The sequence below is a fragment of the Notechis scutatus genome, chromosome 2 (assembly GCF_049901735.1).
Source record: "Notechis scutatus isolate UNSWTSFEM ecotype Mainland chromosome 2, rNotScu1.2, whole genome shotgun sequence".
Taxonomy (NCBI): Eukaryota; Metazoa; Chordata; class Lepidosauria; order Squamata; family Elapidae; genus Notechis; species Notechis scutatus.
In genome coordinates, this window is record NC_142010.1 from 253,485,617 (window position 1) to 253,503,807 (window position 18,191).

At 37.2% G+C, this 18,191-nt stretch overlaps 1 protein-coding gene across 24 annotated transcripts in view; it reads left to right on the forward strand.

The window, feature by feature from the left end:
- Positions 1-13,686, forward strand: part of TCF4 (transcription factor 4) — a 434,610-nt gene extending 420,924 nt beyond the window's left edge. For all 24 annotated transcript variants that reach the window (XM_087958608.1, XM_087958604.1, XM_087958616.1 and 21 more), the window contains 3 exons: positions 2,911-3,140; positions 4,508-4,659; positions 8,369-13,686. In XM_087958608.1, the coding sequence (XP_087814734.1) occupies positions 2,911-3,140; positions 4,508-4,644 (367 nt within the window). In that variant the 3' untranslated portion in view covers positions 4,645-4,659; positions 8,369-13,686. The remainder of the gene's footprint in view (positions 1-2,910; positions 3,141-4,507; positions 4,660-8,368) is intronic.
- Positions 13,687-18,191: the final 4,505 nt, after the last annotated feature.

The window sequence follows — 18,191 nt, forward strand, 5'->3', positions numbered from 1 at the left end:
TGTTTTGCAGTCTTTTCTTGTTGTTTCTTATAGTTCCAAATCTCCATTTCTAAAAATTGAAAGATGAAGCCAAAAGAACCCTTCCATTCTTGTGCATCTTCTTTGTACTTTTTAAGTTCCATTTTCAATTCATCCAGAAGTGGTGCTATTGTATAAATTTTTAAACAACCACCCAGTTGATTTTAGTCATTCAAATATAATAACCAAAAATCCAAAGATTACCAAATAATCCAAATACCCACAAGCTGTTTCTTTTTTGCTCTTTTTTTTCACTTTCTCTTCCTGGGGTTACTATTTAGTTGCAAAGTTTCAGTTAAAATGTATCTTTTAGAAGTCTTGTTGAAGTTTTACTTTAGATTCTTTTTAATTCCAGGCAGTCTCCTCCCACTTCCAGATCCTGCCCTTATTCTTTTTCTCTCCCTTCCTGCTTATGAAAAAGAAAGTTTTTAATGTCCAGAAATCTTTATTATCCCTTTGGCATTTTGTTTTATTTTCAGCTTAATTGCCTATTGATGTCAAAGCGGATTTTTCCGATTTCTTATTTAAGTCTCTTAGTTGTCAGTATAGGGAAGGAGAGAGAAGGGGGAAAAAAGCCAAACCTTTCCCTTTTCACTTTCCTTCGCTGCTTCCGACTCTTCTTTGGGAGCGATGTTATTTTTTGTAAATTTAAATTCCAGGGTACCTTGGTAGCTCCTTTTACAATTTAACCCGGTCAGCCAAAACTTTCACTTCTTATCTTCCTCCTGCACATTCTTTTCCGATCAAGTTCTTCTTTGTGGTGGCCATTTCTGACCACCGCTGCAACCGTCTTCGGGAAAGGGAGTAATGGCCAGCTGAGGAGGAGAGATGCAGCTCTCCTCGACCCTGCTGGCGGTCTCCCCCCTCTTCACCACCTCTACGGGGTGGGTTAGCCCCGAAACCAGCCAGCTCAGGGCGCTCCAGCGGCGAGCCCAGGCAGAAACCGCGCACGATCGCGGATTTCTGTCTGTCACCGAAGCCCTTAAAACCGGAAGTCCCAGTTGGCTCTCCTTGAAGCACAGTTACCTATCCAAAGTCTTTCAGTGAACCATATGGCTGAGTGTAGATTTCAGCTTCCTTAGATCAGTGCAGGCTTCCTTATTACAGAATTGCCATTTCTGATTAAAGCAAAGAGAAAGAGCCACAGGTTAGCAAGTATCATTACATCCTACTTTGCCCCTTTGTTTTGGATTTTAGCAGGCTCTGTACAAAGTTTGGTATCCTTCAGACATTTTGAGAAACCTGAGTTAGCTGCAGGCTAAATTACCTTTTAGCATAATATAAAAATCCTACAGAGGAAAAAAGATAATCGCTAAGGTTAATAATAACTAAGATCACTGTATAAATAAATACATATAAGTAAAAGCATATGCATGTATTACAACAGCAACCTTAGCTTTTGTTTTAACATGTTTTACCTATTAGAGATGTGCAGTGCCTTGGATTTAATTCCAGAAAGATATTTCAGAATGCATAGAGGCACACTCAGCAGCATCTTATTGCACCCTCTTAAGCAGATGTGTCTTTCCAACTATCCTGGAATAATACGTTGCTGCTTTAAAGGGTTGCACAGAACCCTTGTGCTCACATGCATTCTGAAGCACATTTTTGGAATCAGATTTTAAGACCTGCTCAAAACAATTATTCTCTCCAAATTTTATTAATTTATCAAACTACAGAAATACAAAGAAAAATGAAAACAGTGGGAAAATAGGGGAGGAGGAGGAGGAGAGGAAAAACTGTAGGGTAAATGGGGGGAGCATTGATTTTCAATTATTTTTGGTGCAGTAGAGTAAGGTAATAAAATACAATCTCAACTTTCCTTTGATTTTGGTTTTTGCTGATTAGATAGGCTTGTGGTTATAGAAATGGCTAGTATATATTATGTAAAAAGAAAAAATAGCTAAGGTTAATAATGATGGCTAAGGTTAATAAAAAAATGAAACTTTGATTTTGGTTTTTGCTGATTAGATAGGCTTGTGGTTATAGAAATGGCTAGTATGTATTATTATGTAAAAGTTTCATTTTTTTTCTATCTCAATCACAAAATCCAAAAACAGTTTCCGAGTAGAAACAAAATGAATTGCATTCTTTTCTTTAATTAAATCAGTCAATTTAGCCATCTCTGCTAACTCCAACTTTTGCAGCTATTTGTCCATTGTGAGAATCAAAGTACCTTTCCATTTTTGTGCATAGAATATTCTGCTGCTGTCAGCATACATAACATCAAAATTCCAATTTGTTTTTTCAAATAGAATAGAATAGAATTCTTTATTGGCAAGTGTGATTGGACATACAAGGAATTTGTCTTCGGTGCATAAACTCTCATTGCACATAAAAGCTATAAGTGAAAAATCATGATCATAGTCATCATAAAAATACATTCATCATAAATCATAACTTAGAATCTACATAAATCATACTAGGAAACTAAATAAAACAATATAAACTGTAAAAATACAAGCAACAAAGTTATAGTCATAAGTAGAAAAGGAGATAGGTAATAGGAAAGATGAGAAGAATAATATTAATACAGTCTTACTAAAGACTTACTTTATCCATTAAGCCAAAGGAAAAGTCTCTGATTTTGTCTAGAACGATTGTAGACCAATGTCTTGAATATATCAAAAATCATGCTACAGTTGTAGTTCTTTCACTGATGTATGTACTGTTTATTACATTCAATATGACAGATGCCAATGAAACCATATATTGGCACGTATGACTTTTTTTGAAGCATTTTGCTCATTCACACTATTCAATGCAGCTAAAGCTTTATGTTCCTGTGTTCCTTTTAAGTAAGGCTCATATTTTGAAACAGAGTAACATGTTGATAAAACACCTGAAGTTTCAACCCCATTAGAAAATCCTGTGCTAATGTTTCCCTCTCAGCAATAATGACGATGAAGATCTTACTCCGGAACAAAAAGCAGAGCGCGAGAAGGAAAGAAGAATGGCCAACAACGCCCGTGAGCGCCTGCGTGTCCGTGACATCAACGAGGCTTTCAAAGAGCTGGGCCGGATGGTACAGCTCCATCTAAAAAGCGACAAGCCCCAGACCAAACTTTTAATCTTACATCAAGCTGTAGCAGTTATCCTCAGTTTAGAGCAGCAAGTCAGAGGTGAGTTACGGCTAATTTTATACAATCATTCTGCAAATCTCAACCTCATTCAGATGTTTTGAAGAAAGACTAGAAAGCTTAGATCTTAGGAGGATTACTGTGCTTCACTAATGATGCGATGATGGATTAGATGCCTCCAGGTCATAAGGATGCTTTGTTAAAACCTTGGTCTGAAGCCATACAGGCCAGGGCACCACTTTGCTATGTTAAACTGCTATGAAAGGATCATCCTTACACTACAAAGTAGTATAATTGAAATGGCTAAAATAAAGCTTGGATCCCAAGAAGCAAGTCCTCAATTTTAAGTCATTTATAATTCAGTTATAAGATGGGGGCATTATGCGTTGGAGGTGGTTAGTGGAGTAGGAAGAAAATCACATGCTACCCCATAGTATTTTGGTTTTAACGTGATTAATTTCTATTTATCTCATTTTTAATTTTTGTTAGCTCTGTTATTTTACGGTGTTTGTAAGCCGCCCTGAGTCACATGACAGTGAGATGGGTGGCATATAAATTTAATAAAGGAATAAAGTGAAATAAACCAGTATCACAAAATTCATTGTCAATTGTGTTATCAATCCAGTGATGATTATTACTCCAAACTCCTAAGGTGGTTACTATGTTTAGTACTGTAGATAAATTATGTTGTACAATACCAGTGCTAAGTTGCAGTGATTAAAATAACTTTAAACTTCTGATTTGAATTAACAATTGTTTTGAAATGCCGGTGAATCTCTGTCTCAAATGTCACAAATTGAGATGGGCGAGGCCTGGAGATGAAATGAAGACAATCTTTAAGTGGAAAATTAGCCAGAGACATGAGATTCAGAGAATCAAAATTATTTCTCTTTATAATGGAGATTCCTGGCCAGTTGAAGGAACTGACAGCAGGATGAGCAAGATGTCATACTTGAACGCACAAAGTAGCTAGGCCACAGGCTTTAAAGGTTGTTGTCAGCCCTGAAGCTAGCCAGACTGAGGCTATTTTGAGACTTTAGCACTGACACCCTGGAGAAGGACAGGGAGGAGGGAATAGAGATAGTTGGGATTTGTAGTCAAACAAAATACTTTCTCTTGGGAATCAAGGACATTCCTGCAGGTACACAGAAGGAGGGGACTGGCGTCACTTAGCAATTGGACAGTATCCTGATTGGACCATGTGACTGTTTTGAAAAAGTGAAAAACTTTTAGTTAGGTAAAATCTGCGGGAATAGTCAGAGTCAGTTTTCACCAGCCCATGCCAATATGACCTATCCAATAAACTTATTCTTTGAGGAGTCTACCTGCCTCAGAGTTTCATTTGCTATGGGTATGTTACTTGGAACCCTATAAGTTGTTTAATGTTACCTTAAATTTTGGTTTCACAGAAAGAAATCTGAATCCTAAAGCGGCGTGTTTGAAAAGAAGGGAAGAAGAGAAAGTATCTTCGGACCCTCCTCCGCTTTCTTTGGCGGGACCCCACCCTGGGATGGGAGACACATCTAATCATATGGGGCAGATGTAAAAAAAAAGGAAAAAGGTACGTATGTCTTGACCATTAATTCAAAATGGCGCCGACAACGGCTGCCTTGGTGAAATGCTCTCTAATGGTTTCTTAAGATTTGATTGTTCTGCCTTAGATAACTTATGACTATTATTAAGTGTTGTACCTTATGATTCTTGACTCTTGACGAATGTCTCTTTTCTTTTATGTACACTGAGAGCATTTGCACCAAGACAAATTCCTTGTGTGTCTAATCACACTTGGCTAATAAAGAATTCTATTCTATTTTATTCTATTCTATTCTATTCTATTCTATTCACCAGTCTCCTCCTAGTGACAATAATACCATGGCTATTAGTTTCCTTAGAACAAATATTGTTCTACTGTTTCTTTCCACAAGGGCCTTTCCATGTTGCAGAAACCAGGAGATTGTGAGTTCTAGTTCTGCCTTAGATACAAAGCTCACATTTACAACCATTTGTAGCATGCTGTGATCATATGATCGCAGTTTGCAATGGAGGGTTTTTTTTACCAGTTGCTAGCCCTTTTTTGCAAGTTTCTGGCCAAAAAACCCCAAACAAACACCCATTCAGGAGAATAGATGCAGGTTTCCAGTTATATGATTTGCTTAATGACCACGTGCTTTGTACATGGTTCATTTAACAACCCCACGTAAAATGGTAGAAAAACTGACGACCATAACAACATACAACTGAGATTCTGGTCATAATTGTGATGTAGTAAGTTGAGGACTATCTGTAGTCTCTTCTCAGTCCTAGGAGGAAAAAAATAAAGATAAACCACTTCCAAAATCTTGCTTAGAAAACTGCAAGGACACTGCAGGCCATCGCCAAGAGTCAAGATTGACTCAAAGGCAACCAAAAAAACCTTCCATATTCATCAATTACATAGATAACACTCTTTTTTTTAATCCAATATTATTTTTCGTCTTAATTGAATATCTCATTTGAATTGCTTTTTGCTACATTCTGTTTTATTTGTTAGCTTCTCTCGCTCTCTTTTTTTAATTAAGTGAACAACTAACTCCACCCTGTCATGTCTTTATTATATCCCTTTATTTATTGCTTTGTAGCTCAATTTTCTCATATGGGTTGAAGTGAGAGGAAGAAATCTAGACCAGATCAGACACAATCACAAATTAGGAACATGTTTGTTTCTCTTGTTGCATAGCATCAGAATACCTAATGAACATGGAAAACATTCTGGGGGTTGGCTACACACATTGGCTGGATCCTGCCAGCGTTCTGACAGAACAACAACAATAACTGCCAATTTGAATTTATTCTATGTTCCCCAAATTCCCCAGAATACTTCATAAAAATGTTCTATTTTTATGACATAATGGGAATACATTTATATGTCAGGACTGAGTCACTAACAGATAACTTACCAAACAGGTTACAGGAAATTCAGCAGGTTTTATAGATGGGGAACAAGAAGAATGGAGTTAAAATTATTTCCCTGAATTTCTTTACTGAAGGAAATTTTTCACCAACAGGAGTTCATCCTACTGGGAAATTAGTAACTTTAGCAATGTCGGTATCTCCCTCCTTCCATTGTACAAGTAGTCCTTAGACTTACAACCATTTGTTTAGTGACCACGCAAAGTTATAACAGCCCTGGAAAAAAATTAACTTATGGCCAGTTTTCACACTTACTACGGTTGCAGCATCCCCAGTGTCACATGGTCAAAATTCCATGGCAGCAAATTTGGGAGGGAAACAAAAAGATTACACTAGCAATAGCACTTAGACTTATATACTGCTTTATAGTGCTTTACAGCGCTCTCTAAGTGGTTTACAGAGTCAGCATATTGTCCCCAACAATTTGGGTCCTCATTTTACCCACCTCGGAAGGATGGAAGGCTGAGTCAACCTTGAGCCTGGTGGGATTTGAACTGCCAAATTGCAGGCAGCTGGCTGCAGAAGTAGCTTGCAGTACTGCACTCTAACCACTGCGCCACAGAGGCTCCTAACACTAGCTACATCATACAAGGAAAACTTGTACAAAATGTTTTATAGGTGGCATCTCCCACCAGCTAGGCTAGCCAAAATGTATGGAAACCAATCACCCAATTGTTGGAAATGTTTGGAAGAACTTACACTTACTATCATTTATGGTGGTCCTGTAAAAAAGCTCAGGAGTTCTGGTACAGAATTTGGTCATGGCTAGAGGGAATGACGGGGCTAAAAATTCGTTACAAACCAGATTTGTTCTTACTGGGAATAATGGAAGAGAAATTTAGCAAAGCCAATTGCTATCTAATTTATATGTAATTACAGCAGCAAGATTGATATTCGCCCAAAACTGGAAAGCAAGTGAAATCCCTAGTGAGGATGTTATGATTGATAAGATATTACAATGCGCCGAAATGAATAGGTTGACATTAGAATTGAAGGATCAAGATGAATCAGAATACCATAAAATATGGAATACATTTTATTTCTGGAGGGACATGAAAGAGAGTTCATAAAATTGAAATAAGAATTTAAGGTGAAATAGGGAAAAGGTGAGGGACCTCATATTTGAGGAACAATGAGAAAGATCTAAAAATTACAAAGATTAAATGTATATATGTATATAAATTTATATAAAAGTACATAACTTCTGTTTCTTTCTAAATGCAAAATGTATTGACAGAAATGTATGTCAAAGAAGACCACCTTGTTCAATGTTTTTAATGTGTATGCTCAATATAAATTATTTTTTTAAAAAAAATTCGGTCACTTGGCACCTGGCATGTATTTATAACAGTCTCTCTCTCTCCTGGAGTCACATGACCATCATTTGTAACCTTTCCAGGTGGCTTCCAAGAATCAAAGTCAATGGGGGAGGGCAGATTTGCTTCACAGCTGCATGATTCACTTAATGCAGTGATTTGCTTAACATTTGTAGCAAAATGTTGTAAAATGGAGCCCAACTCACTTAATATAATTGCCTTGCTTAGCAACAGAAATGTTGAGCTCAATTGTGGCCATAAGTCAAAGACTACCTTTACTTCATTTCATTTATTTGTTTTTTATTCTGCCCGAAGTCATCCTATTACCTTTCATGCTTAAGGCAGAACTAGAACTCAGTCTCCTGGTGAATGGCCCTGCATCACCTAGCTGGCTTTCATGCCTAAGGCGGGACTACAACTCACATTCTCCTGGCTTCTAGTGGCCTTAACCACAAGACCTAACATCTATGGAGATGCTCTGTCATCCAGATCATGGTTGTCCCAAAGGTGCTTTTGCAAGAGGCAACTGGACTTTCTGGGTTTTCTTTGAAGACATTTCGCTTCTCATCCAAGAAGATGAGCTGAAGAAGCCAAAGAAAAACCAGAAAGTCCAGTTGCCTCTTGCAAAAATGAATGTATATTTTCTTTTATGTATACTGAGAGTATTTACACCAAGACAAATTCCTTGCATGTCCAATCACACTTGGCCAATAAAGTATTCTATTCTAAAAGCAGCTTTGGGACACAAGACTCAACCATCTTGTAAGGATTCAGCACATGCTCAGTCCACTTATTCTGCCTCTGTATTTTGAACCCGAAGTGTGAAAAATCTTCCACATGTTTCCAGAAGAGCAATAAGCTCTTTGGGTGATAGAGTAAGGACTGTTGGAAACAGCTTCCAAAGCTTTTATTTTTAATGCTGAATATGTTGTTATGAAATAAAATTAAGAATAATAAAGATGATTGCATTTTAGCTGACCTGAAATTTTTCCGCTTCTTTCACAGGTCCAAGTTGCCACATTTTCTTCACATAAACCAGAGACCACTTCCTTAAACAGCTGTATTATCTTAAAAAAAAAAACATATAAACACTTAACCCTTCCCCCTCCCTTTTTTTGTAATATAATAAGACAAGTCTGAGTAGTTACGAATCACAGACGCAAGAGATTTCAGCATTCCTGATTTTGAAATAAAGAAAACAAAAGTGCAACTTGAGGGACAACCTCTTTTCAACATATCAATTGGAATGTTTCAAGGAGTATGTTGACAGCTGTCAATGCACAGCCAGGAGACTGAACGGCAATCTTCTCCACACTGTGGGACAATGCATTTGTGCCTAAACTTCTTTTGGAAAAAAAAATATAATTAATTTGTAAGTCTGAAAAAAAAATATTTAATTTAAAAATTGTAAACTTGCAATAATGAAAAGTGTACTTCTGAAGAAAAAAAATGAACGTTTTCATTGGTGTACTAGTCAACTAGTGTTTATACTTACTGGATATTAAAAAGGGATGCTTCGCTACCCTAATATTTACAAAACCAGCAAACGTCCTAATGAAAACTGAAGTAATGACATTAGCCATTCCTTAGGGTAGGAAGAACAGATGGATCTTATAGACCTATGTCAAAATACAAAACACATGGACACAAACACACATATATAAATATTATATAAATATATATATAAATATATATATATATATATTAAAATTAGTGACTATGGTAAGCTTTGTTCATTTGTTTCCGACTTTTTTGCTCCTGTAAAAAAAAAAGAAAGAAAAAAAAAAGTACTGATTAACTTTTTTTAAGAAAAAAAGATTTTACTGTAAATAAGTTTTTGTTGACGTCTTCTTTCTCTTCCCCCATTGGCCCCTTCAGTTCCTTATTGTAACCTGTAGTGCCAACTCTGTTGCTGGAGGGGCCGTTCCAGGATGAATTCTCACCCTGAGGTTGCTTGTCATGCCTACAGAAAAGTAGCAAGCAACCTCTTGAGTCCTTTGGGGAGAATACAGGATTAGATCAGGTATGTCTCATGTCGATAAGCGTAAGCCACATTGCTGAGACCTCCAAGCCCCGAGGAAGTTCGGTACTATGGTTTCCCAGACTGCTGGGATGTCGGTTAGGAATTCTGAGGGGCTCTAGTCCCTCCCCTACAGTCAACACAAGTTTGGGGAGAAAATGGCCCAGGCAATTGAATTTTGGGGTGGAGTGGTGGAGAATTCTAAACCACAACTGTTGCTCTCATTAGACCCTATTTCTAAGATGTTCAGAGGTACAAGGTTAGAATGCTACAATGTTACCACTGTGCCTTCCAATGTTTATATCATCAAAAAAATGTAACATAAATCAAAGGTGGCTGTGATTTAACAAACCAGTAGAAATGTTAAATTAATGTGTGTAGCTTAAATACAATATGCATCGAGGTGTTTCAGAATACATGGTCGAAGGCCGGGTGGGGGGAGACAGTTGCTAGTCGTATGAGAGTTTGATTTGAAAAAAGAAAACATTTTAAAGGGTATTCCTGAAAGACAGACCATATACTGCCTCCTCCGTTCATTTAAAAAAAAAAACGCCAATATCCAACTGTCACACAGCATTAGAACAAGCCTTACCCGTTCTAAAGCATTAAGTTGCACTTTCTTAAGGAGGAGGGAGTAGAACAGTATTTTTCTGGCCAGTATGAACCAAGTTTTTACTTAACGCATATACATTATAGAAAGTATAGATCAGGGGTGTCAAATTCGATTTTATTGAGGGCCGCATCAGGGTTGTGTTTGACCTCGGGGGGCTGGGGTGGGAGTGGCAAGCTCGATGTCACATGTGTCGGGAGTGCCTGTGACGGCCTGCAGTGCTTCTGCCAGCAAAAACGAGCTCCCGAGCTCTGTTTTCAGCTGCCACAGCCTGCAACCTTCTGCCAGTGAAAACGGAGCCCGGGAGGCCATTTTCGTTGGCAGAAGCACCGCGGGCCGTCCTTTGTTGTTTCCAGGATGGCCCGTGGGCCAGATCTAAGCACCCCGGGTCTTGAGTTGACACCCCTGGTATAGATCAAGCTTATGACACAGCAACTCATCCAATAATTGGATTTCAGGGCATCTCAACAAGCACCCACAGTGAATCTTCCAAAGATTTACTGTGGGAGACAGAACAGTTAACTGACATTGCTCCCAATTCAGTCTTTGTCAGCATCTTTTTGTCTCCGGTTCAAGCTTCTGATTTTTATTTTTTTTTTCAAAATAGCCACGCAAGCTTGGCATGTTATTTTTAAACGGAATCTCCCGGTTTGAATAGATTTTCCACCTATCAACACTGAGTAAATGCCATATACCCATTGAAAACGGTCTATAGACTTTCCATCTGTTCTCCTGTTTTGCCAGTTACATAGTAATGAAAAAAAAAATACATTTGTAAATTTTATGCAACAAAATGGCAAACGTATCATTATTTTGAAATTGTGTATGTAAAAGTTATATTTTTACATGTAGACTCTTGTTATTATGTGTTTTAATACATTGTATCAAACTTTTGTTTTTTTTTTAAACTGTGGTTGAAACAAAATCTCATTTAAATGAAATAGTGAGAAATAAGAATCTTAATTTTATGTTACTGAAAAAGCTAAAAGAACAAATATGGTAGTTTGCCATGTGAACCACCCTTTCCATATCCATAAACATTTTGATTACCTGTATGTGTTGAAAATTGTAAATATGTTCAGTAGCAGTAAAACTTTTAAAAATACTATTATTTGTTAATAAGTTTCTCAAATGTGGAGGTGGATTAAGCTCATAATAGAGCAGAGACTGTGTAAGTTGAAATCAGAACAAGAAATGAGTATTTCATCGCAGATGCCATACTTCTAATAGAATATGTGTAGATGAAAATGTTTTGTCTTAAACCTAATTCTTTTAGTACTGGTATTCTAAACATTGGAGGATTCTCTTTTAATTGACAAGTTATTAATATAGTTTAGGATTAAAGTTTTTTTATAAAAAACAATTCTAATACTTTTAATGGGAAGTTGTTATTTCAGAGGATAACTTTGCGTTAAAAACCTGGATAAATCAAAGAGGCGTTAACTTCCATCTTGATGTCATCAGTGTGAGCATTTCTGCTTGTTTACATTCATAATGCAAAGATTTCAAATCGTCTGCTCTGTATATAAAACTTAATTTGGATAAGAGAGAGCTATCAACACAAAATCAAAATGCCGTCTTTTTAATAACTGCCCAGATTGATGACATTGTATGAATCTTGAAACATGCAGTCACAGAACATTGATAAAAAGATGGTTTTCATTACCAGCCATTCAGTACATTTGAACAGCAGAGATGATTCTAAACAGGAATGAAAATGGTGATGTACATAGAACCAATAGAGGCTTAGTTGTTTATAAAACAGTAATCTAATCTCTGTGGTTTTGGACATGGTTTCCTGTTCCATAATGGAATTTAAACTTGAAAATTAATCAGTCATGATGTTTTCTGTTGTTCACCCTCTCCCCTCCCTCCTCTGCTTGCTTTAATTTAGTATGTGATCCTAAGAAATAAGACATCAAGAATTGCTTAACTTTCACTGCTGCTGTCCACAGTGGGAGTTGTCACTTGTTAAAAGATCTGGCAATGACTTTTAATGACCGAGAGGTAGAGGTGTGCAAGTTGTTTCGAATTTGAAGTGTTCCATATATATTCCGCAGGTCTTTTGAGCTCGAAGCAAAAGCATCGTGTTGAGATTTTGAGATGCTTCCACGATTGTCAGAAAATTCAGCAGATTTGGAGTGCTTTGCACACTTGTACGAAGGAAAAACCACATATTGTTGTACAACAATGAACAGTACTTGGACACTACAATTGTAGAAATCTATCCAACGTGTAATGAATGATCCACCTCCACATTCAAGTAATTTATGAATACACAGATTAAGGAAATCTGTTCATCTAGATTTTTTTTTAATTATTTTTTACATTTGTCTTACGTGTTAGCTGCAAAGGACACTAATGTTTATACAACTGTCAGTTCAACCAGTGATGCAACTTGTAATTGATGCAGTCTTCCGATTTGTTTTATTCGTTGATTTCATTGGAAGGGTGGGGACGGGTGGGGATAGAGTGGGAGGAATGCGGAGCAATTTCCAAATTTTCATTGTTCTGTTCAACAGGCACAGTGCAACCTGTGCCAGACCGTGTAATAATAGTACATTGCCACAAACGAAGAGAATTTTATCGGGTGAGAAAAAGCACAAGTCAAGCTTAATCCACTGACTGATACGAGAAGGAAAAAAAATGATTTTTCTAAAGATGGAATACAATGAATTCCAACACAGTGGGGGCACCAAGATTTTTCTTTCTTTCCTTCCTTCCTTTCTTTCTTTTTCTTTTTCATTTTCCTAGCATCTTCTCATGGGACTTGAAACTGATTCACCCTTGTGCAGTGCTGGTTTGACCATACTCATTTCAAGTATTATAGACTTATGTAATGGTGAAAATATATGAACTGTGGCCTTTTTCATTCTTGTTACTTGTGATGCAACTAAGTGAAGATACGGAAAAGCAGAGGTTTACCATGTATCAGTGCCTGCCTTTTTGTTACAAAGCTTTGTTTGTCTAGTGACCTTTTTGCTATAAAATAGACTGTAGTACACCCAAGTAGGATAAAAGAAAAGCCTAAATTTTAAAAAAAAAGTATATTTGGCTTATTTTTCACAGGAGCAATCCTTTTATACCACAAATATTGGGGGTGAAAGGGTGGGACGGGGTTGTCAGATTCTGAATATTTCTTCTTTGTAGATGTTTGGAATCATTCTAAGTAAAAGTTTGTTACTTTATTTTACTATTTAAAAGATGTTATTTTACATATGTGTTACCAAGATGAAATTGTACGATAGCTTTTTTTTTTTCCTTCTGGTTTTTTTCCCCCCTTATTTCTTTCTCTCTTTTTTTTTTAAGTTGGAGGTCGCAGTGGGGAACTTTTTTTTGCGACTGTACCCATAGCTGCAACATTTTAAAAGGAGGGGGGAAATTTAAATAAAAAAGGGAAAAATGATAAAAGGGACAAAAAGATTTAAAAAAAGATAACAACAGTTACACTTTGTTTTTCACAGTTACACTTTGTTTTTCAACGTGTGGCTGAGTGCCTCGATATTTTTTTCCCCCATGTTTTCAGTGTATTTCTGATTTATAGAAGTGTCTAAAACAGGTTGTGCGCTGGAGATCCCCAAAAGCGAAACACACAGCTTGCTGTGGACCTTTATGTTTCCCATTTTGTAGTTATTTGATGCCGTCATGTACATGACTGTTCTGTAGCAATAAATGTGCCATTTTTATAAACTTGTTTCTGACACTTTCGTTTCATTTCATTTTGCATTGTCCCATTTCTGTAGGTATCACAAGGAGTCACTGCCTAGGAATGACCTAATAGGTGGCGCTGTCATCTGCCCTCCCAACTCCAAAAGCAATGGGTTTTTAAAGTGTTCTCGGAAGTGCTCCATTCCAGATGATGTGTAAAACTGAAGTTGTGATCACCCAAGTTCCTCTCTCAGAATATGATTCCTTCTAGAGGCCTCTTCACTTTTTTTTTTTTTTTTGCACTGGGTAGTTGATTAAAAAATCTACTTTCTGGACATAAAAGCACATGTCCTTCTCGGCCTAAATGGTTGTGTAACATGGCTATGCATTGTAATATAGTTGTTGACCTGGCCCACCTTTGACTTGAATTTCAACGGGTGGAACAAATTGTTTGTAATTCCTCTGTATAGTTCTCTCTTTTTTCCCCGAATGAAAGGTGCTACATACATGTAAAATTGCATTCATGACCATCAATTTCTGTAAATACAGCACCTGTATTTTAATGGAAAACTGTTAATGTATGAGACAATTGAATGCACCTATGAACAATGGACAGACATCAAAAAGGTGCTAAGCTGTATGCAAAAATAAACTGAACTATTAGAAAAAAAAATAAGGGTTAATCTATTAAATGCAAAGATTGGAGCAATTAAAAAGTCACGCACAAGACTGCTGTTGATCAATATCTTTAATACTTTCGTGTACTGATTGAGATCATTTTTGTATTTTTAGGCAGAACTGTGACTTATTACAGTATTGCAGACTGAGCTGTGCTATGGATCGAAGTGGGCAGATCATCTTCATTTGTCCCCAATGAGATTATCATTGAAGTTGTACATTATCAATGCTGTTTGTATTTATATCTTGTTAAAAGAAAAGAAGTAATAAATTTTGGTTGGGCCTGTTGCAAATGACCAGTCCAGAAGATTTTCTCATGTGTTAGTTGATTCCCTCACCCCTTTTTAGGGAAAGGTTAAACCAAATTCAGGAAGTCACATATTGGGCTGTGACTGTTAAGTTGATGCCATTTATTATTGGGCAATGAATTTTGATCATGCATTAAACAACTTTTCAATGCCATCGTCTGAATTTTGCAAAGATGCATTGGGTTTAGGGTATTGATAGTACCCAACCCAGAACAATTTCCCAAGCTTGGACTTGGCAATTTACCTATTAAAGCTACAATCCTTTTGCCACTCAGAATATGTACATTGTAAAAGGTAACAAATATCTCCCACTCTTTTAAATAAATTTAGGTAGAAAAATGATCTTGAATTTGGCTGAATTGCTCTAGTGTAGACTTGTGATTTTTGTGTAGAGTTGTGTAATCCAGTGTTGGTCACTTCAGGTGTGTAGACTTCCAACACCTAGAATTCTCATCCATGACTACATGGAATCCAGGGATTTAAAGACCTCAACTCTTAGAAATTGCCAAGTTGGGAACTTCTGGTCTAATCTAATTGAGAGGCAGAGTAGGCAGAAATGAGGAATAGAAAAGGATATATCAGAAGAAACCAAGACAAAAAGTAGAAGTAGAAAGGGAGGAAAGGTGCTTTTTTCCAAAGACAATTGGACTTCTTGGTGTTCTTTGAAAATGTTTCCTCATCCAAGAAGCTTCTTCGGTTCTAACTGAATGACCTGGATGATTGTGAAACTCCATAGACAAAGGGATGAAATGGAAGTCAGAAAAGGAATGAAAATAACAAATCTGACAGGGAAAGAAGATAAGATAAAGATAAGAATACATGCTCATCAATTTCTTTTTTAGCATCATCCTGAGGCTTGTCCTACAGTTGAGCTGGGCCACTAGCCCTTCCTGTCTCAGCTTCCCACGTCATTGACTATGATTGCCAAGTTGTGGTAGCAACATCAGGCAGCCACTCAGTTTCAGTCCTGGCCTACATATTAACAATGAAAATCTTTTATAAGCTATTGCTTTGGATTTGATTTTCTACAAATAAAATGTAATAAAAACATGCTTTGGCTCCAGTGTTCACTAACCTCTAACAAGCCACAAATTTCATACACATATTTGTACAATATGTGGTTCTTTAAAAGATGACCCACAATGGTCTTCATTCACAAGTTATAATTGCAAGACTACAGCATAGAACTCTATGATTGCCGTTTTCAGCCCTATAATCATCGATTAACATACCATTATGCATTATTTTGCCAGCACCACAGTCAGAAGAAATGAGGGGAAAATAAGAAAAGAAAAGATTGCTAGCTCTAAACACCAAAAGAATTGAGAAGAATAGCAGTAAGGAAGAATTTATTTAGCCTTTCAGACTATTTTGTTACTCCTTTATTATAGAAAAATTAAGCTAGATGTTATGATAGAAATCAAAATGTAGCTCCTCCTTTTTCAGGGTGTTTTTGGTCATTTTTGGAGAGCTATCGGGAAAAGCAAAAAAAATTCTCTATAACACACAACTGTATATGGAAATTCTCATGATTGTTCCAAAGGAGCTTTTTAAAGAGGCAGCTGGAGTTTCTGGTGTGTGTGGTTTTTTTCTCTGAAGATGTTTCACTTCTCATCCAAGAAGCTGAAGAAGCTTCTGGGATGAGAAGAGAGACCTCTTCAAAGAAAAACAAAAGTCCAGTTGCCTCTTGAAAAAGCACCTTTGGTATAACACACAGTTTTCTCACAAATGAAGGTAAATGTAGGTGTCCCGGGATAACATTGCAGGGTTGGTTTGAGCATGATTTGAGTTGGTCCTCAGGACCAAAGTTTTATTCTTCCAAGCTTTGGGGCTCATGCTGGAGCCCAGCATCAGGGCAAATTCTGGGGGGAAGGAAGTTCCCTCATGATCATGAGCTCCAGCACCAGCCTGAAAGTTTGGAAGAATAAACCTTTGGTTTCTGGTGACCAACTCAGACCAGATTCTGCAAAATGTTCTCAGATATAGAACTGCTCTTTTGGACTGTCATCTTCAGGAAGACAAATCCAAGGACTGCAGAGATGTCTTTCAGCATTAAGGCATTAACACATGGAAAGGAAGTTGAAATCAACAGTGTCTTCCACTTTGATGTTTATATGAAGTCTGGGTTGGTTATTTTTTTTTCTTCCTCAAAATGAAGTTAACCTCTTCATTTGGTAACCATGAGATAGTTTTTCTCCAAGATTTAGTGTGCATTCAACTACATCAATTGTCAACTCATAAAACATTCCTATGTTTTGCTATAAAAAAGGGGAGGGAGGTGGAAGGAAATCTGGAAGAGCAGGGCAGCAATTTGAAAGCGAAAGTACATTCCAACTCTTATATTTAAAAGATTGTAACTAAAATACCAGAGCTTTTGCCCCTAAATATATTTAACTGGAGAACGTGAATGATGACATCCAGCCCATGTTCAATTGGAGAATCTGGTTTAAGAGACACGCAGGGGTGAGGGAGGAAACAGGGTCACAGGCGACTAAATTACACATGCCAGAGTTGGCTTCATACAGGGAAGTGCCAGTATGTCGCCTCTAATAAATCCTTTGAAATTTTTTGAAGTTTGGCTCAAGAACCATGATTTAATTAGAGCGATCGCTGGAATCTGGACATCAATTTTATAAGTTCTGGTGTTATTGACAATTGAGGGTTTGATGATTCTCCCCCCTCCCCCATTTTTTTTCAAGAATTAACACAAGACATAAAATGTTCAGACATTGATTGGTGGGGGTGGGGTGGAAATTAAATAACTATATGGTGTTACCCTAAACCAAGCCCTTTGCCTGTCATTCAAAGAAAATACAGCATGTGCTGTACATATTCCACTAAAGTATTCCTGCGAGAGAGAATTCAGATGCAGATTGTTGAGATGAGGGACACTTATCAAATTGGTCCACATTCTTGCTGAACACCACAAGTGACAATTTGGAAAAAACCTATTCCACCCCCTGCCTTAAGAAAACCACTTTAAAAAGCACCATATTGTAATCTGAGGTTAATCAGATTGTACTCTGGTGTCCCTCACAAAAAAAAGCAGGATGGATGGATGTAAAGCTGAAAAAAATCTTATGCAAAATAGGAAGATTAACTCCCCTCTCTCCCACTGCTCCAAATCTCTGTAACATTTATGTAATGAAAGTGACAAGAGTAGAGAAATTGGCCATGGAGAAACAAGGACTTCGCTTTCGTGGTGAAGACCAAAATCTATTTCACACAAAACCAGTGTGGTTCGTAAACCTTTTAGCAGTATGGCAACATCTGACACATCCTAACTGGCAATATCAGGGTGTTTGTGTGTGGTGCATGCATGTGTATGTGTGTTTAAGATTCATTAGCGGGATTTTTGCTGAGAGCTTGCTTTTGTGCTTTGTTAATCGGGGAGAGCTGCCACTGCAGCAGAAATACTAAGCATTTTTTCTGAACCATTAGAGGGAAATGGCTGATCAGTTCTAGTTGGTCAAACCAAGAAATATTGCTGCTCTCTAGAAATAATCTAGGCTGAATTCAACCTGCTTCTCCTCTCCTTCCCCAGCTCTGCAGCACATGCTGAAC